The 20,286-nt window shown below is 36.2% G+C and overlaps 14 protein-coding genes and 4 pseudogenes across 18 annotated transcripts, besides 2 other annotated features; 10 read left to right on the top strand and 8 right to left on the bottom strand.

Moving 5' to 3' along the window:
- Window positions 1-10,770: part of a mobile genetic element that runs on past the window's edge.
- Window positions 1-20,286: part of a mobile genetic element that runs on past both edges of the window.
- Window positions 335-771, top strand: TVAGG3_0857380 (annotated as a pseudogene). The gene has a single exon. A coding segment is annotated over exon 1 (437 nt).
- Window positions 2,334-3,183, top strand: TVAGG3_0857370 (organellar and viral DNA polymerase type B; the record flags this gene model as incomplete). The annotated part of the gene is made up of 1 exon (XM_051249578.1): window positions 2,334-3,183. A coding segment is annotated over one exon (850 nt), but the record flags the coding sequence as incomplete, so codon positions are not given.
- TVAGG3_0857360 lies at window positions 3,816-4,813 on the top strand (annotated as a pseudogene). Its single transcript has one exon. A coding segment is annotated over exon 1 (998 nt).
- TVAGG3_0857350 lies at window positions 7,110-7,363 on the bottom strand (annotated as a pseudogene). The gene has a single exon. A coding segment is annotated over exon 1 (254 nt).
- On the top strand, window positions 9,143-9,445 carry TVAGG3_0857340 (uncharacterized protein; the record flags this gene model as incomplete). The annotated part of the gene is made up of 1 exon (XM_051249577.1): window positions 9,143-9,445. One exon carries the CDS (start codon window positions 9,143-9,145, stop codon window positions 9,443-9,445), a length of 303 nt encoding a protein of 100 aa, XP_051085052.1.
- Window positions 9,476-9,918, top strand: TVAGG3_0857330 (annotated as a pseudogene). Its single transcript has one exon. A coding segment is annotated over exon 1 (443 nt).
- TVAGG3_0857320 (uncharacterized protein) lies at window positions 9,970-10,212 on the top strand (the record flags this gene model as incomplete). Its single annotated transcript, XM_001582479.2, has 1 exon — window positions 9,970-10,212. One exon carries the CDS (start codon window positions 9,970-9,972, stop codon window positions 10,210-10,212), a length of 243 nt encoding a protein of 80 aa, XP_001582529.2.
- TVAGG3_0857300 (uncharacterized protein) lies at window positions 11,100-11,300 on the top strand (the record flags this gene model as incomplete). Its single annotated transcript, XM_051249576.1, has 1 exon — window positions 11,100-11,300. One exon carries the CDS (start codon window positions 11,100-11,102, stop codon window positions 11,298-11,300), a length of 201 nt encoding a protein of 66 aa, XP_051085051.1.
- TVAGG3_0857290 (uncharacterized protein) lies at window positions 11,330-11,899 on the bottom strand (the record flags this gene model as incomplete). Its single annotated transcript, XM_001294234.2, has 1 exon — window positions 11,330-11,899. The coding sequence occupies one exon, from the start codon at window positions 11,897-11,899 to the stop codon at window positions 11,330-11,332; it is 570 nt and encodes a 189-aa protein (XP_001294235.2).
- On the top strand, window positions 12,255-12,635 carry TVAGG3_0857280 (uncharacterized protein; the record flags this gene model as incomplete). The annotated part of the gene is made up of 1 exon (XM_051249575.1): window positions 12,255-12,635. One exon carries the CDS (start codon window positions 12,255-12,257, stop codon window positions 12,633-12,635), a length of 381 nt encoding a protein of 126 aa, XP_051085050.1.
- On the top strand, window positions 12,663-13,025 carry TVAGG3_0857270 (uncharacterized protein; the record flags this gene model as incomplete). The annotated part of the gene is made up of 1 exon (XM_051249574.1): window positions 12,663-13,025. A coding segment is annotated over one exon (363 nt), but the record flags the coding sequence as incomplete, so codon positions are not given.
- TVAGG3_0857260 (HNH endonuclease family) lies at window positions 13,280-13,969 on the top strand (the record flags this gene model as incomplete). Its single annotated transcript, XM_051249573.1, has 1 exon — window positions 13,280-13,969. The coding sequence occupies one exon, from the start codon at window positions 13,280-13,282 to the stop codon at window positions 13,967-13,969; it is 690 nt and encodes a 229-aa protein (XP_051085048.1).
- Window positions 14,041-14,282, bottom strand: TVAGG3_0857250 (uncharacterized protein; the record flags this gene model as incomplete). Its single annotated transcript, XM_051249572.1, has 1 exon — window positions 14,041-14,282. A coding segment is annotated over one exon (242 nt), but the record flags the coding sequence as incomplete, so codon positions are not given.
- On the bottom strand, window positions 14,839-15,884 carry TVAGG3_0857240 (DNA/RNA polymerases family; the record flags this gene model as incomplete). The annotated part of the gene is made up of 1 exon (XM_051249571.1): window positions 14,839-15,884. A coding segment is annotated over one exon (1,046 nt), but the record flags the coding sequence as incomplete, so codon positions are not given.
- TVAGG3_0857230 (uncharacterized protein) lies at window positions 16,240-16,714 on the bottom strand (the record flags this gene model as incomplete). Its single annotated transcript, XM_051249570.1, has 1 exon — window positions 16,240-16,714. A coding segment is annotated over one exon (475 nt), but the record flags the coding sequence as incomplete, so codon positions are not given.
- Window positions 16,759-17,343, bottom strand: TVAGG3_0857220 (phage tail repeat-like family; the record flags this gene model as incomplete). Its single annotated transcript, XM_051249569.1, has 1 exon — window positions 16,759-17,343. The coding sequence occupies one exon, from the start codon at window positions 17,341-17,343 to the stop codon at window positions 16,759-16,761; it is 585 nt and encodes a 194-aa protein (XP_051085044.1).
- Window positions 17,363-17,515, bottom strand: TVAGG3_0857210 (uncharacterized protein; the record flags this gene model as incomplete). The annotated part of the gene is made up of 1 exon (XM_051249568.1): window positions 17,363-17,515. The coding sequence occupies one exon, from the start codon at window positions 17,513-17,515 to the stop codon at window positions 17,363-17,365; it is 153 nt and encodes a 50-aa protein (XP_051085043.1).
- On the bottom strand, window positions 17,535-17,936 carry TVAGG3_0857200 (uncharacterized protein; the record flags this gene model as incomplete). The annotated part of the gene is made up of 1 exon (XM_051249567.1): window positions 17,535-17,936. The coding sequence occupies one exon, from the start codon at window positions 17,934-17,936 to the stop codon at window positions 17,535-17,537; it is 402 nt and encodes a 133-aa protein (XP_051085042.1).

The following is a 20,286-nucleotide window of genomic DNA, read 5'->3' as shown; positions in this document are numbered from 1 at the left end:
CGAAGGACTTCAATACAAAGAGATATAAGATAGGAAGAACATTTAATATAACTAAAAGATATGACAGTACAGTCAATAGAGTTAAGGTTGTGTTTGTAAATGATATGAGAGCTGCTGAAACAGAACTGCTTGAAGTTTTTGAGAAAATGTATGGTGCTCCCATAAAAGGTAAAGAAACGTTTGAAGTAGATGAGATAGATAAAGCTATAAAATTATTTGACGAAGTTGCTGAAAAATACATGTAAAGCGTTTATTTTTGGTCTTTTGTGAAAGTCAGAAAATAACGCTAATTTTTTTCTAACAAAATTTTTTATCTTGTATATAAGAAACAGTAATGACAACATTAGAGAACACAACAACTGCTATCGTTCATGAAGCCATAAATGAAGAATACGAATACATACAATATAACAAACAATTGAGACTCATTCGTTCAGTCAAAGATGATATGTATCAAATGCAAAGTATAATGAACGCTCTTCGTTCTACAAAGCAAGCATATCATTGGTTTGAAAACCAACAGGCAAAAGAACTTTTAGAAGAATTTCCTCATATGATTGCTTCCCTCGGAAAACCGAGGGAAGAGATTCCGTACGAAAATCGTAAAAATTTGGCTCCTGGTTTGAAAGGTTTTATGTTCATAGACTTTTAGTAAATGCTGTAGCAATGTGGGCTTCACCTCGTTATGCTTGTTATATTTTCATGATGTTAGATGAACTATATAAAGCAGAACGTGGAGAGATGGAAAAGAAACTTCAAGCAAAAGATGAAGTCATTGATCCAAAGACAAAAGCATTCAGAAAGAATACCGCGTTCAGTACAAAAGGAAAGGAAAAGAACTATAAGTATATGATTTATACTGAAGAGTTGGAGAATGAAGAAGACAGAGATATGGTTATGTTGCATTTAGTGAGAAGAAACAACAAGAGCTTTTATGACTTAGCTAAAATATATAAATCTGACAGAAACTGGTTCTATCGTGAAAACTTACCGATTTTCCAATGACACCTAATGAGCAAATAAAGGAAATTGTCAAAAATACTCTTCCTCAACACACTATGACATCAAAGGTTGCACAATACTTACCTTCAAAGAAGACTTAACATTACTGAAGGAAAAAATAACAGAATATTTTGATAACTTCAAAGAGGAAGAATAAAAAAACTTTTTTTGTTCAATGCTTTGAAATTTTATACAAAAATATATTTTTGCTTAAATAGCTTCAGGGTCAATTTCTTCAACCATTTCACTTCCTTCGTCAATGTCAATTGAAGCTTCTTCAACCTTTGGTAAGAACTTTTGTATAACATCTTTGTTCGTTATTGTCTTCAGAGATGAAGGATAATATTTCACATTTGTTTCACCCTTCTTATATTCTTTCTGTTCGGAAAGATTCATAGCAATACTGAAGAAGTCAATGTTGGAGTTCTTTTATAACAGTATAATGAGTATCTTTGACATTCACGAAGAAACCCTTTTGTTTCAAAACTACTGCTAACTCTTGTGAAGTATAACGTTTGCGGTCAATGACGATAGCTAATGGTCTGACATACTGACCAAACTTAGATTCTTTCACAAACTTCTTGTTAAAGATAACATTAACGTTTGAAGCATTATTGAACTCATTCTTGATGGCAGTAGCGAGAGCATTGTATGAAAAGAACTTGCAATCTTGCATGTGTTTATTAAAATAAAAATATTAAATTATTTTGAAAATAACTTAAAAAAAATCTAATCTAATTTTTTCAAAAAATATTTTTTTATTTCCTACTAAAGATGTATCGGAAGTTGTCTAAGTTAGAACACTCGGAAATAAAACAACTTCTTACAGAAGCTAATATAGATGTTGCAAAGCATTACGCAACAAACAAAAAAGCACTCGCTGACTTCATTAAAGACTATAATGGTGCAATAAGTTATGATAGAATTCATGAGTTCATAAAGCCGCAACGCGGCGAGGACGAAGTCCATGCAATAGCATTTCCTTTAAATGACATTGCTATTGACTTATATCATAGACGTTCAGTACCTCATGAAGTAAGAAGAGAGATGTTTGACATAACAAATGCAAACGTTGGTGAAACACGAAAGAGAGATACACCTGAAACAACAGAGAAGAGAGATGTTTAAAGTGCTATAGAACAAGTTCGCAAAGCTAACGATGTCATTCGTTCCATTGACGACAAACCAAAGAAGGTGAGAGATGGTTAAAGAAAGATGAAGAGAATAGGAAGAGAAATGTGAAGTCAGGCAATAGACTCATTGACTTTAACATCGAAGCTTTAGATGAACCAAACAGAGACTACTTACACAAACATTTCGGTAAGGTTTTCATGAGACTCTTAGAGAAAATTAAAATAAACTCACAACAAAGATGGATGGTATGTTATAAACTTGGTGGAAAGTATGAATGTTCTACGTTAAACCTCAATAATATTGGAACATTACTACATCAGCTCTTGAAGGAGAACTTTATATCAGAGATAGAAGCAAATGCTGCAGGTATTGTTGAAATGCACTATGACTTCTTCTTGACAAACATAAAGAATCTTACTGAAATAAAGATGTATGATTTAACAGAATATGAAGGCTTAACGATGTCAGATGTAAAGAAAGGCAAACCAAAAAAGAGACCATATAGAGATGAAAGCACACTGACAAATGACCAGAAAGCCATTTTGGAAGCTCTTAAGCAAACAGGAAACCCAGCACTTATAGAAAGCTTTTGGAAAGATAATGGTGAAAAGAAGTTTTATAAGAAGAGAAGCGGTCAGTTCTGGAAGTATCTTTGCACATTACCTATAAATCTTGAACGCTACCAAATCTTCAATGAACTGAACAAAAGAACTGCAACACTTATGACAGAGGACAATTGTTTCGTTTATGCTTGCATTCAGGCTGGAGTAAATGAAGAAACTATTGACCACATGAGAGAAGTCATTCGTGTTAGAGACTTTCCTCAAAGTAAAGTACAAGAAATTTCCGATTCAACAGGTATATCATTTAATGTTACCATTGGTTATTTCAATGACTCAAGACATAATGAAATAAAGAGATATATACCAAAAGAATGCGAAACTGTTAGAACTATTGACTTACTTCTTGTTGAAGACCACTACATGCTAAATGAAAGATTACCAATGACAACATACTTCATTCGAAACTATAAAGAAATTCTCAAAGCTTGTGGTGGAATGAACATTGAGAAACAGATGAAGATTTATACAAAGAGAGAAGATAAATATGTAGTTCGTTATGATAGAACAACACCGTTATGGGATGTTATGAAAACATTGTGGGAGTGCAAATATTTCGAACCTATTTCTTATGGAGAACTTTTCACATATACTACTGACTTATATAAACAGAACCTTGCACCATTTAAAGATTTGACATATGCTCCAAAGTATTGTGTACAACTGAAGAAGAAAGCAGAGTCAAAAGAAGTAAATAAAGCTAAATGTAAATTCATACCTGAGCACGTTTTCTTTGCTGACTTTGAGTGTAGTACGGATGGCTTTCATAAAGCTTTTAACATATGTTACGACAGTGAAGATGGTTCAGTTAGTGAAAGTATTTGGGGTCAAAACTGTGCAACAGAATTTTTGGAAAGACTTCCTGACAAGAGTTTAATATATTTTCACAACCTCAGTTATGACATAAACTTCATCTTAAGACACATGACAGAAGTGAAAGGAACTCCCATCATTAAAGGTTCACGAACAATGCAAATAACTGGTTTATATAAAGGAAGGGCAATTATTATAAAAGACTCTTATAGTGTTATAAATAAGAAGCTTAAACTATTTCCTGCTATGTTTAACTTACAAACAGGACCGAAAGAAGTATTTCCATACAACTACTACAGCAGTGTTTTGTTAGCAAATGACAACAGAACTGGTGTCATTTCTGAAGCGTGTAAGTTTATCCATGATGCAGATACATTTATGAAGAACATAGATTCCATCAAAGGTTGCAGAATAGATGAAAACCACTTCGACTTAGAAAAATATAGCACGTTTTACTGCAAACAAGATGTAAGAATTTTAAGAGAAGGTTTTGTAAAGTTCCGCAATGACTTATTGAAAGAGTTTGATTTAAACGTTTATGACTACGTTAGTATTTGTTCTATTGCTAACAAATTGTTTGAGAACAGAGTGTACTTCCCGAATGGAAATCTTTATGACCTCTCAAATAAACCAAGAGAATTTATTTCGAGATGCATTCAAGGTGGAAGATGTATGTTGTCAGATAACATGAAACAAAAGAGCAAAAAGAAAACCATTGCTGACTTCGACGCTGTTTCATTATATCCATCAGCTATAGCAAGACTTTATACTTTAGAAGGAATTCCAAAGGTTATGAAGGATGAGATGCTAAGCACAGAGTATCTCATGAGACATTTATTCGATGACGACCAAAAGGAACCCATTGGTGAAAAGTTTATGTCTGGCTTCTTTGTTCTCATTAAGATAACAGAGATTGGAATACATAGACACTTTCCTTTAATAGTTTGTGACCCTGAACTAAATCCAGAACTTAACGTTCCCAGAAGTTCAAACACTTGCTGTTTAATGTATGTTGACCATATAACATTACAAGACCTCATAAAATATCAATGTGTCAAATGTGAAGTGTTGCAAGGATACTATTACGATGGAAACAGAGATATGAGAATAAGAGATGAAGTAAAGAAGTTGTTTGAGTTAAGGTTAAAGTATAAGAAAGAAGGAAACCCTTACAAGAAATTATAAAACTCATTCTGAACAGCATTTATGGCAAAACTATTCTATCTCCTATTGAGTCAAAATAACCATAGTAAATGACAAAGATGCTATAAGATATGCCATCAGAAACTACAACCATATAGTGAAGTTCGAAGGTTTGGATGGTTCAGATAAAACTATTTTCAAGCTAACGAAAAGCATTTGCAGACACTTTAACTTCTGTCCACTTGGTGTTAACATTCTGTCTATGTCGAAGAGAATAATGTGTGAAGTATTCTGTACTGCTGAGGACTTAGGAATGGACATCTTTTATAGCGATACGGACAGTATGCATCTCTACAATGAAGATATCCCTCGTTTAGCTGAAGAGTTTGAGAAACGTTATGGAAGAGTTCTCATTGGTAAAAACCTTGGTCAGTTTCATAGTGACTTCGCAGAAATAACACCTGGAAAACAAAGTTTAGCATACAAGTCAATATTTTGTGGAAAGAAGACCTACATAGACTTACTCACTAACGATTTAAATGAAGTTGCATTTCACTGCAGAATGAAAGGCGTGAAGCAAGATGTTATTGCTTTAACCGCTAATGAAATGTTTCCTGACTCTGTTCAGTGTTTCTATGATGAAGATAAAGGTTTAATGGTTCCGCAAGGAAAATTTGACAAAGACTCTGAGTTCAGTGTTATGCAGTTATATAAAGCACTTTATGACGGTCAAGAGATTGCATTCGACTTATGTAAGTCTTCTAGTCCTTGCTTTGCTGAAAAGTTTAACTTTTCTATTCAGACTAAGACTTCATTCATAAGAAAGCTTAAGTTCTGAGGTCATGAATGAGGTCATGAATGAGGTCATTCGTGATAAAAATAATGAGGTCATATATTTTTGTCATTTATGTATAATCATTGTCTCTCTTAAACTTTGCAATAGACAGCTTTGTTCTTCTTCCTTCTACATCTGTAATGTTTATATAATCTTTGTTATACTGTCTTAAGACATTCATTCGTCTGTATTGAGTTCCCATGAAATAGTAAAAGGCATCTTCACTTGGGACATAGTAGTAGTTCTCTAACGTGTGATATGAGTATTGTATAATTTCAACAGCGTCTTCAGGAAGAGAGTCAACAATGTCAAACCAATAGCCATTTGAACCAGAAATATTTCTCATGTTTTCTCTTCTTGTCGTCCATCTTAAGTTCGAGATATGAAAGTCTCCTCTGTCTCTGTTTATATGGTCTACTTCACGAAGTCCTTCAGGGTTCGGAATGAAAGTTTCTGCAACTATTCTATGTTTCATCAGCTTGTGTTTGTTTAAATTTACACAAATATAACCATCTCCTTGGTCAAACTCACTAACAACTCTTTTATTGCTTATACGTCTAATTGGATAAGGGTACTCTGAAAAGATTTCATAGTCATTGTCATGTTCGAGTGTTTGCCAATGTCCTTCACCTTCCATGCCTTTCACTCAAATAAAAATTTTCAGAAAAAATAAAACTAGCGTAGATTTTACAATACTGCGATGGTAGAGTTTAAGAGTTGTGCTTCAATGTAGAGACAGTCCTTATGGTCTGGAGGTAAGAACACTGGGCATTATGGTCATGAGTGGAGAACATGTCTATCCAAAACTCACGATTGAAGCCAGTTAATTTATAGTATTTAGGGTTAGGAAGTGGTGAAGTTCTTGTATGACCAATGAACTCATTTTCAACTCCCTTACTTAAGTTTGAATATAATATAGCTTGCTTTCTATCCCAAATGCCAGGTGTTACAATCTTTGAAAATTCATTTTTCCTCGGAAGCATTGCATCATAATTGAAAACATTCTTGAAGTCATCATTGGTTCAGAGATTTGAAATCTTATACGTAATGGATTTTTTTTCTTTAGCTACTTCATTGAATGGTGAGAATACAAAATGACAGTCATGAGTTCCATCTTCATTTTCATTAAATTCATAATGAAAGTCTATAAGTTGTGGCTGACTACCTTCTTCCTTCAGTTGTGCAAGAAACTCACGTAAAGGCTGTAAAGTTTGTACTTCAATGTTGAACTTTTTCTCGAACATCTCATTAAATGAAATCATACATTGCAACAATGTTGTATCGTCTTTAAAGTATTTGTATATGTGAATGTTTTGGGCGCTTAAAGACTGTTCGTCATTTTCTATCTCGACTTGAAGTATAAAGTCAACCTTTCTGAAAGCACGTGTTATATACATAGATGTTATGCCAATGTACTTCTCTTCATTTATGTTCACAATCCAGTCTGTTGGAAACTTAAACGTTACTCTGTTCCCCTTTATTTTGACGTCAGGGTTTTCACTACTGAACGCAACAGATAAAGGTATTTGTCTATACATTTAATTCGGATAAAAATAAACCATTTACTCTTTCTTTGCTTCAGCTTCTTTAGCTTTTGCTTCTTCTCTAGCTTTTTTCGCCAGCAAACGTGGGTTCTTCTGTCTTCCAGCAGCTAATGCAGCAGTTGTTTTTCACTAAGTTTTCTCTTTGGTCTCTCTGGCTTTTGTTCTTGTTTTTGTTCCTTCAGTTCGGATAAAATTTGCTCGCGAATTTCTTTCTTCAATGCTTCAACATCTATGACCCCTTGGGTCTTGTCCGTAGGGCTTGTCTGAGTCATTTGACTGCAGATAAAAAACAAAATTAAAACTTTAACCGATGTAAAATGAGCTTGTCAAAATCAGAGCGAGAGTCTATTATATTAAATGACGCAAGAGGAATACAACATCCTTTCTATTACGTAAGTCAGAGTAAAGATGGTAAAATATACGTAAGAAAAGAAAGGTTCCATTAGCGAATGCAGAGAGCGACAACATTAAGGTGCATGGCAAGGGTGAAGTCCACGAAGCCCATATAAAACCTTCTGTTTCAAACTGAAAAGTCAATAGAACAAGAAGAAAAAGAAGCCAGATGTACTTTCAATAACGAACCAAGAGCTTATTGCAAAGTTCGTGAATTTCATTGAAAAACAAACCGAGTCAAAGAACCCTGACCCGCCAGTGAAAGAAGTTGAGACAAAAAGAATGTACAGTTCATTGAAAATGTCAAGAAACAACTTCCACCACGAATACCAAGAAGAAGAGTGAGAATAATGAAGTAAATAGATATTTTTATCTGAAGTAAATACATGCAGAACGAACAGTTAAACGAATTTACTCCAGCAGAGCATATTCATCAGATTCGCTCATATTTCGATATCATAGACAATGCAGTTCAAATTGGTGACACTAATAGAAAATATTCTGACGCAAAGATTCCATCACAACCTGGAACTGCTAAAGATAACACATGGGTAACATTCAATCTCTCACCTCCTGGTGAAAATATGTTGGACCTTTACAATACATTCATTACGTATAAAATGGAAGGTCAATTTATTGCAGATAAAGAAATTGGTTCAGGTTCCAATAAAACAAACCCACCAGGATTTTGGATTGGTTTCGATGACGCTTTCTATGCAGTTGCTGGATATCAAATCTTGCAAATGGCGTATCGTATATTCTGCAGACAACGCAAGAGAAGAAGCATATATAACTTCAAACTCACAAACTACCGAACAAATATAAGAAAGTAGATGTTTCTCAAAGACTCGACATGAAGATGTATGGAGTCATTCGGGAACATGCAGAAACAGGACAAATTGTTAGTGGTCCAATTACAGCAGGAAAATCATTTGATTTTAAGCTTCGTTTAAGAATTCTGTTAGAAGATTCCTTCCATTAGAAGCTATTCGATTTATTCCAGCTTTTGCAGGAAAATATTCAGCTTAAAGTAAAGTTCAGTAGCGACGCCTTACAATGCACATCTATATCTGTAAATGATATCATTGCTTTCAATCCAACTCTTAAAGTTGCATTTGCTTCAGATTCAAATCCACCGACAAATAAATTTGTTCCATGGAATGAACCATTCACTATGATAACGAAGGCAGTAGAAGCTAGTGGAACAGTTACTATTACAACTGTAAACCAGCAACTATTTCGAACAAAGATGGATTTTAATGAATGTTTCATTCATCCAAAGTCATTCTCTTTAGACCTAACATTTATACAGAACTTGTAGAACATTATACAAACGAGGGCTTTATGTTTTCCTGTTAAAGTTATGGATTGGATTCCTATGGACGGTTCATTCTCAAAGAATACAGATAGTTCAAGTGCAACATTTACAGCAGCTTATACGCCTATTAATGTTAAAAGTATTTGGGCACTATTTAGAAAGAAAGACAACTATTATGTTAATTTTGAGAACCCTAAGTTTAAATATCTTCAGCTTTCCATGGGAGCTTATGGAAATATGCCTGCAGAACCTGAAAAATCATATGGACCTGTATTTTATGAAATGGTTGCGAAACGCTTGCAATACAAACAATGATATGATAGGATTTAATGAAGATGTTATGAGGTCATTGGTGGATGATGGTAGTGTGGAACATAAATGGGATAGCTATGACAACACACATTTCTTATGTGGTTTTCCAACAGAAGTGGACTTTTGCTTCCAGCAAGGTCAAACATCTACTGCTCCAATAACATACAAATTGTCTGTTAAAGGACCTATTGAACTAGCAACAGAAAACGTACCAAAGCCACTTATTGGATTTATGAGGGATTGTTGCTTTGCAATACAAGTAAGACAGTCAGGCATACCAATAATAAGACTTGACGACTATAACTTAGCAGCGGACGACAGTGAGGAATAAAGGATGAACATTTATTTTTAAAGCTTATAAATGAGTTCTTCATCAAGCTCTCGTGAACCTTCACCATCTGTGAAACAAACTTTACCAAACGATTATGGAGCACCTATTGAATATTTCTTACGAGCTGCACAATGGCAAAGAGCAGTCTCACCAAGGTTAGGTGTTCCACCAGCTCCTGTCAAAAATAGCATTTGGTCAAGTCCTTATATAAAATATGGTCTCCCACTAGTTTGCTAGCTACAGCAGGAGCAGTTTATGATGTTGAAAAGAAATAAAGCAAATGTTATAAATAATACTGAAGTAGCTGAATTTGAACAAACTCCGACACCATCGCCAAAACCAACGCCTTCACAACAACACCTTCAATGACTCCTGAACCTATGGAAGTACAAACTCCTGTTCAAAAGTCAACTCCAACATTTAAACCAGAACCTACTCCTCAAATAAATCGTAAAACTCCTGCGTTTCCTTACTGAAAAAATAACGTTATTTTTATTTTATTTGAACATTTTATTTAGAGTAAAATGACGACTAAAGTCACTGAAGCAATGAAACAAAAATTTTTGGTAGAATACATTAAATCAGGAGCGGTTCCAGAAGGTTTTTACGTTCATACTATGAAGGATGGTAGAGTTCAGTTTAGAAAGATAAAGCAACCATTAGATAGAGAAGGTATATTAAGGAAGATTAAACTTCATGAGGACAACATTGCTGAACTTAGGAAGAAGTTAGAAGAGTTGGAGAAAGCAGACGACAGTGAGGAATAAAATATTTCATTAGTTTTATTTTTATTGAAAATTTTTATTTGGATGTAATGACGAAAACTATTGAGATAACAAACTACAACGGTCATGAGTTCAAGAATTTGTTCTTCGTTCCTCGTGAAAATACATTCTATCAGATACGAGGGAGAAAGGGTAAAGTTAGTTTGAGCGTTTATGAAGGAATGAAGAATGGAAAGTTTATACAAGCATACGATACAAACGGTAAACGTGTTTCATTAGCTTTGTCAAAAAACTTACTAACATTTATTTTGACAGTGATTTTGACTCTGACGATTGGAGCGACAGCAAGCGATACTGAAGAATATGAACTATTGTGTGAAGCACAGCAATGGGAAGAGTTGCAATACTTTTGTAAGTGAGAACGTTTATTTTTACAGTAGTAAGGTGAAGTGGTTGGCGGCTTTATAAATATTTAAGGTTAAGTTAGTGTTGTCGTTTGTGTTGTAAAATATACGTTAACGGTTTTGTAAAGTGTCAAATTCACAAGTATTGTGTACGGAGGAACGCAGTGCCTCAGTACACGAGATATGTATACTAACTAATTTTATAAAAAAATAGCGTTATTTTTACATTATGACACGAAGTGAAGATTTGCACTTCGTCAAAAATAACAGTTATAAAATGAAAAAGTGTCATTTTTTTTCATGTCCGAAGACTCGAAGGTGCAACACTTCCAAAATACCGACGAACTCAGAAGAGCAGCATGGCAGTATCTTCTTGACAACTTCTTTGAGTTCTCCAGGTACACCTTGGAAAATGCTGAAGAACTCCGACACAGAGAATTTGGAGAAATTGCGCTCCAATACTACCTTGACAAACAAAGGGTAAAATAAGACTAAAAACTTAACGTTTAAAAAGTGACATTTTTAATGAGCTCCGAGTCACCGAGAAAACTTGGTCAGATGTTAGCAGCTTACTTCCCTGAGGAGGATGGAAGCGTTACATACGTAAGGTTCAAAAACAACGAACCTGGAATTGCGTACCAAATTCGCAATTACATGACCATGGAAGAGTACGAAAGGTTCCTACAAGAGAAACCAGCTCTAAACAACTCAGAAAAGAAAGAATAAAAAGTTTAACTCGTAATTGTTTATTTTTTTTACTTGTATGGGCAAGCTGCAAGAATGAAGTCGACTATCTCAGTCTTTGTCTTGACCAGTTGGACGGCTCTTGTGAGTATGTCTGTTTTGCGGTCTCCAGCTGGTGTCTGACCTTCGTAATTGCGCATGTTCTTGAGAGCTCCAACTGTAAATGGTTGTAGGATGAAGAGTCTCTCAGACTGCTTGAGGTAGTCTTCACGGTCACGAACCGAATCTGTGGTACGAGTCGAATCGGTCGATTTGAGGGAAGAGAGTGAGAGCCTGTCTTCTTCCATTGGGGTAGTAGCATACTCTTTGCGTAAGCGGTTCAGACCTTCCTCGAACTCTTGGTCTCTCTTGGATTGAGATTGAGATTGGAATTGCTGGGGTGGAGCTTGCTGGAACATCCAAGGGTTGGGGAAGTAAGGCATAGGCTGAGGAGGGTAGTTCGGGAAGCCTTGTGGTGGGTAGTAACCTTGAGGTGGAAATTGGTAGTAAATCGGAGGTACTTGCTGGAACTGAGGTGCAGGGGCTGGTGCTTTAGGTTCCTCTGGTTTGGGAATGGACTGGGTTGGTGGTACGTCGGACATTGTCTTGAAACAGTACAAATATTGTTCTGAAGCAGTGCAAGTCTTGTTCTGAAAAAGTACAAGTATTGTTCTGAAGCAGTGCAAGTATTGTTCTGAAAAAGTACAAGTATTGTTCTGAAGCAGTGCAAGTATTGTTCTGAAAAAGTACAAGTATTGTTCTGAAAAAGTACAAGTATTGTTCTGAAACAGAAAATTTTTCTCACAAATTGAGAGCTTTTACGGGAAATTTGTTCTGAAACAGGACAAGTATTGTTCTGAAAAAGTACAAGTATTGTTCTGAAACAGTACAAGACTAGTTCTGAAACAGTACAAGTATTGTTCTGAAAAAGTACAAGACTAGTTCTGAAACAGAACAATGGACAACATCGAGCCATTAGATGAGGCAATTTACCTTATAGAGATAAATGAAGTTGTTAAGCAGTACTTGGGCAAGGACAAAAGCAACAAGTCCCTCGGCTGCTGGTTGTCTGGAAGAGGTGCGCTGAAAATCGAAATTGAAACCGGAATTCCAATTCAAATACCAGAAAACACTCCTGTAGACGACATAAAGGAGATGAAGAAAGAAGCTCTTCTCAAGTTCTTTGCAAAGCGCCCATGGATACAACTTCCAAACAGAGAGAGTCCAATTCCACGAATTATACAAATTCTCAGAGCACTGTTCCACTTCTCAGGACGGCCGTTCTTCATAACCTCAGAAGGCGACATCCAACCAGTTCAGTCAACCTTAACGTTTTGAGTAAAAACATTTTTTTTCATTTTTTGAATGAAGCAAGTTAAATTCGTCCCACACCAATCTCAATGGACCGATGAAGAGTTTCAAGCCATCGTTGAAGACGTTGAGAACGACATAGACGGCGAACTTGAAGGAGCTCAAATCACAATTGCAACCAAAATTGCAGGAGTCAAGGAACAGATAGCTCCACTTAAAGCTACCAAAGCTACTCTTGACCTCATGGATAGTTACCGTTTAGATGTCAAGAGTGGAATAAGACAATTAAAATTAAAACTTCTAAACTACGAAGCTATACTCCAAAAGTTAGCAGAAATGAGAAGACTTTACCAGAGCTACTTACATGTAAGGGACTTACCTTCAAGCAGTCCGACCAAAGATGAATTTGTTGACATTGTCCCAATTTTGTCCGAAAGTCAGCTCAGATGTTTCGAACTGCTCCCAACATATCCGGAATATGAACGTTTGCCTGAACTCTTCCGCAATCTCAAAAAACGTTTTTTGGTTCTCATGTTCCAAACTTTTATCGGAAGAGACAACAAACGTTCAGAAGAAGAACAAGATATTATTTTAAACTTGTTGTATGACATAACTGTCATAACAAGCTTTTTGAAGTAAAACCGCCATTCTCAAACCACTTCATTTTTTCGATGTCCGAACAAGCACCGAAGCCGAACACAATGGCAGATGTCCTTTCAAGGTTGCCAGACAAGCGCCCAGTTCAAATTCAAATTGCCCAATTGAACGCTCATCTGACAAACTCCATTAAGACTCTCCAAAATAGTCTTATGTTAGAGATAACCAATCTCAAAGCCAATGTCCTCACGAACCAAGCTTCCAATGAGAAAGTCCTGTACGAGTTCGCGGAAACCTTGCGCCAATACAACATAGAGAACCAAAACCTTGCCCGACTCATCTACCGTTTCTTCGAAGAGATAGACGCCATCTGGAAGGTACTCGGAAAGGACAGAACATGCAACACAGTACTTCGTGAACACAGAATTGCCGAAGGTATTATCAAAGAAGAGGAAGAAGAGGAAGAAGAGAAACACGAAGAAGTTCCTGAAGCCGCTACATGGGCAACCCTTGTTGCCGATGACGCTTACGAAATTTCCCAACCCTACCCATACAAAATCCGCAACAAGGAGACAGGCAAGGTTCTTACCCCAGTCCTCAACAACTTGGGACACTTGAACCTTAACCTTCGGAATTACGGTTCAATTTCCATGGGAAGGCTTGTCGGTATGCAATGGGTTCCAAATCCAGACAAGAAGACGAGGGTCAGACACATTGACGGTGACAAGCTCAACAACCGTAAGGAGAACCTCGAGTGGTTCTAAGAGTAAAAAAAATTTATTTTAGGGGGAAACCCCAAGTAAATTTAGGTGTTTATTTGGATAAGTATGTTAAATTAAGGGTAATTTGCAAAATTAGTTCCCGACCTTTGAATTGGGCTCTTTCGTTATCCCAGTTGCGTAGGAGGTCGTCCCAGAGGAGTTGGTAGAATTGCCAATCCAAGGACGATTTGTCCTCCCAGGCATTGAGGATGTACTGCTCGTAGAGTTTCATGACCTCTGCCTTGCACCAGACACCCTCTCCCTTGGAACGTAAGGCTTCTTCGAAGTGCTCGAATGCGATTGGCTGCTTGACCATCCGAAATGACACTTTTTGTCCGTTTGGTCAATGTTTGTGTCTCGTGCCATAGTCGACGAAAATACAGACAAACAGGTTATATATGAGTTTGAGACCAAGAATGGTGTAACTCGACCTGTCCGATTCAAAGACTCCGAGGGCGACCATGAAATTAAACGGAAATTAGCTAGGAAGGAATATAAAATGGACTGGTTGCCACCACCTCCACCTCCACCACCTTTACCTGTTCCTCAAGTAAATAAGCCTTTCCCGTTCCCAAAGAATTCCCACATTTTAATTCAAATTCGAATAAAAATTTTTTATTTCATGCAATGTTTTATTTCTGTGCCGTCTTCAAGTATGCCCCAGTACTTACGCTTGGAGAGGACATGAACTTCGGTGAAAATTTTGTCCAATTTGAATTGACCCATCTTTTCACCGACCATGCCCATTTCAATGAGTTTGTTGTACCTTCTTCGTTCGTCATGAGTGCGTCAATGTTCTCATAGTAAACCTTCACTTTGGATTTGACTTCGGAGAAGAATTGTTGTAGTTGTCAAGGACTGCCTTTGCGAACTGAGGGTAAGACCAATGTTCGACAATAGGTTTTAATGTGGTTACTAAGCCACTTTGACCTTGAGTGAATTCGTACTTCAAAACAAAAGGAGAAAACCTTTCAACAAAGTTGTCGACCTTCTCATAATGTTTACTCTTCATCTCTTGAGGTTTCTTAATGGAATATCCCCATGTCGAATTCATAAGCAATTTGAGTGTCATTGCAAGTTTGGGGTTTGAAGCTTTCCTAATATCATACAGTTGTTGTATGACTTTTCCAACTGTATAGTTCCTTCCCGGGAACTCACCATCTTCGTTTGGAATTCCAGTCGGAATATATTGGACAAACCTCATGTATGCAGCGTTAAGGTCGACATAGTATATCTTTTCGTTTGAATCGAACTTGTCGCAACCAATTGGTCCAGTTTGTGGAAATTCAAGTGAGTCTCTTATCTTCTGAGAAACTTCTCCTGTTATCTCATAAACATCGTCGAAGCAACCTGTTTCATATAAAACCTTCTGACCTAACTCAGATGCTCTCCAATACAATTTGACGTCAATTGGATGTCTCAATGGAAGTTTGTTTATAGCATCTTGAAGTTCTTGCAACCTCATTGGAAGTTCTTCTGGTTCAGGTTGGTATCCGAACAATCCAACTCCTTTTGGAATTGTGTACTTCTTTTGTACTAGAACTTTGTCTGGAACAACTTTTGGTCTTGCTAACAATGAAAAGTTTGTTTCGTCTTTTGGTACAAAACTTTCTGTAAGCTTGTCATCTGGAATTGGTTCCAACAAACCTTTCTCGAAAAGAATGTTTACAGCTCTGACAATGTTGCACTTGCCTTTTCCGAACAATGGGTTTGTAAGACTTTCGTTCAACATGAAGTGGTTGTGGACAATTGCAATCTTCAACCATGGTAAATTGAACTCAACAACATAGTCGTCATGTGAAGAACCTTTAGCTGTAGGTATGTTGACTCGGATATTGACATTTGCCAACGGTGCAATTTTTGCCAATTGACCTCTGAGAATGTACCTTGTCTTCACACATGACTCAAGATACTTCATCTTCTCATCTGTAACAAGACCAGAGTTCCTGAGACATGTAAGAATGCAAGGTTCATTGACAATTGTTTCAATTGAATTGTAAATTCCATACCTTGTCAAGTCAATGTCAGACTTATTTATGAACGGAAAGTATCCAGCATGTTGTCTGACTGCTTGAGGGTTAGGTACCATTCGAACTTGACACTTGCAATTCCTTCAATTGCATTCAAAATGTCTGAGTCGGAGTCAACCATTTGTTCTCTCTTTGTAGTCTTGAAAGCGTCAAGAAGTTTTGCAGCTGTTGTGACATTGCCATTTGCATAGTAAATGTGACCATCCAAATCCGTTATGGTCAATCTGAGATTGTATCCTTTCTTATTTCCGTCTTGAATTGCAGCAAGTACACCCATGAAGCCTTCTTTGTTCTTTCCTTCGTCAAAGTTTACTGTAAAGGTTCGACCAGATGTAATTTGACTTCTAACTTCACGATACTTTTCATATGCATATCTTGTTCTTTCCATGGGAGCATGTGTGTCTTCACCTTTTCCTTTTTTCCTTCTCAAAGGATGCAATTGTTCGTCATGTTTCCAGTAGAATCTGGCAAAGCCGTCGTGTCCTTCAACTTGAGGTTCACTAACATCGAAAGGCATGTCCATAAGACGTTCTTCTTCTAACCTCTCTAGTCTGTTTGGATAATTTGCACGTGCTGTTTCCAAATCCATTTCGTAGGTCAGACCAGCCAGTTTGTCATAGACTTTTATGGGTCTTCCCTTCCTATATTTAAACTTCTTCGAAACTCTCCAACCATATCTTTGCAACTCTGCTTTTATTCTAGCAGATTTTCTATCCATTCTATATGGGGGCATTTTTATAAAAATAAAAAAATATTTTTTCTTTACTTTACATAACCGCCTGCTGCCATAAGTCTTTGACGCCAACCCATACCAGCTAATGAAGGTTGACTTGGTTTAGTTTCCAAACTAAACTTTGGTTTTGGTTTATCTTCAGTTTTTGGTTTTTCTTCTTCTATCGGTTTTTCGTCACTTTTCGGTTCCTCTGACTTTACCTCACCTGCAGGAACAGTTGTGTCGTCAACATCTTCATAAATATCATATGCCATTTGTTTTTGTTTTCCTTTCAACTTTTTGTGTTTGTTGTAAAGTTTAGAATATTTCGACTCTAAGTCAATGAGATGTTCTATAATGAACTGTTGGTCAGTGAAGTAAACTTTTCCATCTGTTGTCTCGAAAGCTCCTTCAGACTTCAATATTTTATTTGTGAGAGTCTGTTTCTTTTTTGAGATACTTGCCGTTCCATTTTTATGAAAAGTGACTTTGTAGTTAGGGTTTGTATTTCCAGACCTGGCACTTTCTATTATTGAATTTTTCTCTTCATCTGTAAGTTCTTTGACAGGTTTTGACAATGGTTCTGAACTTTTTGTTTGTGGTGTCAAATCTACCGTTTCAACTTCTTCGGTCATTTCATCTCAGTAAAAAATTTTAGTTTGGTTTGTTTTCAACTGGTTGTTGTTGTTTTTTAAGTCGGTCTAAAACTTCCTGAGGTATAGGAAGAACTTGACAAACACGTTGTGTAACTGCTGGAAGCCGACAAATCCATCTTGAACCCATTTGTCTCAATGCTGTATTGTTCATTTCATCTCAGTAAAAAACTTTACATTCCCCACGTTTGAGGCGGTTGAGGTTGGTTATTGTTTACCCACTGTTGTGCATGGTTATATCCTCTGTTAAAGAATCTTTCACCTTGGTCCATATAGTGTCCTGCTTGGTTATAGTAGTCATTTGCTTTGTTATAATAGTTTCCTGCTTGTTTTCCTACATTGTCCATCCATCCTTGAACTTTTCCTCTTGTTTCAGGATTTGGAATAAGATTTGTTGCATCTCGTGCTACATCCCAACCTTTCTGTACAGTTTGTATAATAGGTTGTGCTTTCTCTTTAAGTATACCTAATGTACTCAAAATCTTCCTTCCAACTCCAAATACACCTCTGGCTATTGTTCCCACTGCGGGCAAAAATCTGGATGCAACTCCTGCTAATGCGCCAAATAAACCCATTTCTTATAGGATAAAAAATGACGAATCCAAACAAGGACCCCTATGTTTCTAAAGCGACAAAGAAAGCACTCATGATAAAAATCTTTAGTTCAACACCAAATGCTTGGTTTATGGATATCTTGGAAAACATTCCGAGGTATAGAGAAGATGGACCACCATACTGGTTAATATTTGTTGGTCAAAACACAAGATACTGTGAAGCCATACCATTACAGTCCAAAGCTATTTTAGATATCTTAGCAGCTTTGACAATATTCGTTGACAAATACCATCCAACAAAACTGACATCTGACTGTGAAAGTTCTTTCAAATCAGATGATGTAAAAAACTATCTGCGTTCAAAAAATGTAAACCAATATTTCATTGTCGACCAAAACCATTCTGCTCTTGGTGTCATTGACGGTTGTATAAAAATGTTAAGAGACTTAAACCAACCACAAGGTGGTGAAGCAAATGAAATGTCATATGACGACAAATATAGACACTTCTCCATGGCAAAGATGAGACAAGTTTTAAATATTTACAATAACCGTAAACAAAAAGGTTTGGGAAACCACTCCCCCGAAGAAATGAAAAACAACCCTGACTTAGAGAAAGACTATATATTTAATAATTTAGTCAAAAGAGACAAACAAGAAAGAATGCCGGGCTTCAAACTTCAGAAAGGTGACAAAGTAAAAATAGAAATACCTAAACGCGACCCATATGAAAATACTATTGACTATGACAACAATGGGAACCCGACAGGTACTCACATTCGTGTTCGTAAAAATAGAAGAAAGTATACAAGAGAATATTATGAAGTTTTAGGCAAACATGGCAAAATGTACACACTGCAAGCAGAAGATAAAACTACTATTGTCAGACCTCGTTTCAAACTTGTCAAAGTTCAAGGTGGTATACTTTCAAAGACAGTTCCTAACAAATATAAGACAACTCCTGACGAATATGCTAAAGAAGTTGAAAATGACGACTAAGCAATTCTATACCATGCGTAAACTGTCATGTAAGGTGGCATGTATTCTTTACTTTGTCCCGTTGTTTGCGTATATCCTGAAACGAAATGTGTATGGTTTCCTTCTCCCTGAGTGTCACTCCAGTAACAATTTATAGCAAACTTAACGTCGTCTTTAACATCATATCCTTTACCTTTTGTCATTGCTGACCAATCCCAATATCTATGCTTATGCCAACCTGCTTGAGATGTACTTAAATCTATGTAGTGACTGTGTGCAGGTAAATTTTCACCTGAAATCGTTTTACTTCCACCTGTTTCCTTTGAAGAGTTTGCACAATACAAAAACCTGTCGACTATTTGTTCCCATGCACCAACACCAAACATTACTTGAGGACCTCTTGCTTCCATAGATGTATAAATAGAACCTACTGGGTTCATTAAATCAAACATATGAGACATTATAGGATTGTCTCTTTTGAACTTAAAATATAGTGCAACTATTTCAGTTTTCTTCTGGTTTGTGTCAGAATATTTTTTATAATATAATCTTATGTTTTCAGGGTAGGTAAAATCTTGACTATAATATTTATTTCTGTCATCTTCATAATAGTATACTATTCTCGTTTTTTCTATTGCATTATATCTTTTATATCTATAATAATCTAAATATAATGTTAGCTTTTGTTCATCTACATGTGGTGTTCTGACGTCATCTCCATAGTCATAATAATATGGTGCTGGAGCTGGGTCAGGCAATGTCATATCTGTCATTTCATAAACTCTTAAATATTTCTTTTGTTCGTCTCCATATAAGTTTAAGTAGCAGTTGTTGTCTAATGGAACTTTAACTTGTGTACCATCATTCTTTTTATAGCTTACATACATTTCATTGTTATTTTTCGGAATGAGTTTACACCGTGTACCATTTTCTAAGGACTGTACAAACTGCCATCTAAAATATTTATTTTCTTCATTGACAGAAAAGTCACCAACAATAGTTTCAATATTTTTTGTTCCTATCAAACTTTGGTATATTTCATTGACATATGTTTTATCTGCTTTATTTTCAAGGCTAACGTTTAAGTCTGTTATTTCAGAAGATGTATGTGTATGTCCAACGGCACTTTTCCTGTTTAAGGTTTCTTGTAAGTTTGTAATATTTGCAATGGTATGTGTATGTCCAACGGCACTTTTACTGTTTAAGGTTTCTTGTAAGTCTGTTATTTCAGATATAGAATGTGTATGTCCAACGGCACTTTTACTGTTTAAGGTTTCTTGTAAGTCTGTTATTTCAGATATAGAATGTGTATGTCCAACGGCACTTTTCCTGTTTAAGGTTTCTTGTAAGTTTGTAATATTTGCAATGGTATGTGTATGTCCAACGGCACTTTT

The sequence above is a fragment of the Trichomonas vaginalis genome, chromosome VI (assembly GCF_026262505.1).
Source record: "Trichomonas vaginalis G3 chromosome VI, whole genome shotgun sequence".
NCBI lineage: Eukaryota > Parabasalia > Trichomonadida > Trichomonadidae > Trichomonas > Trichomonas vaginalis.
Note: the sequence above shows the minus strand (reverse complement) of the source record. Positions and strands in the feature narration are given on the sequence as shown.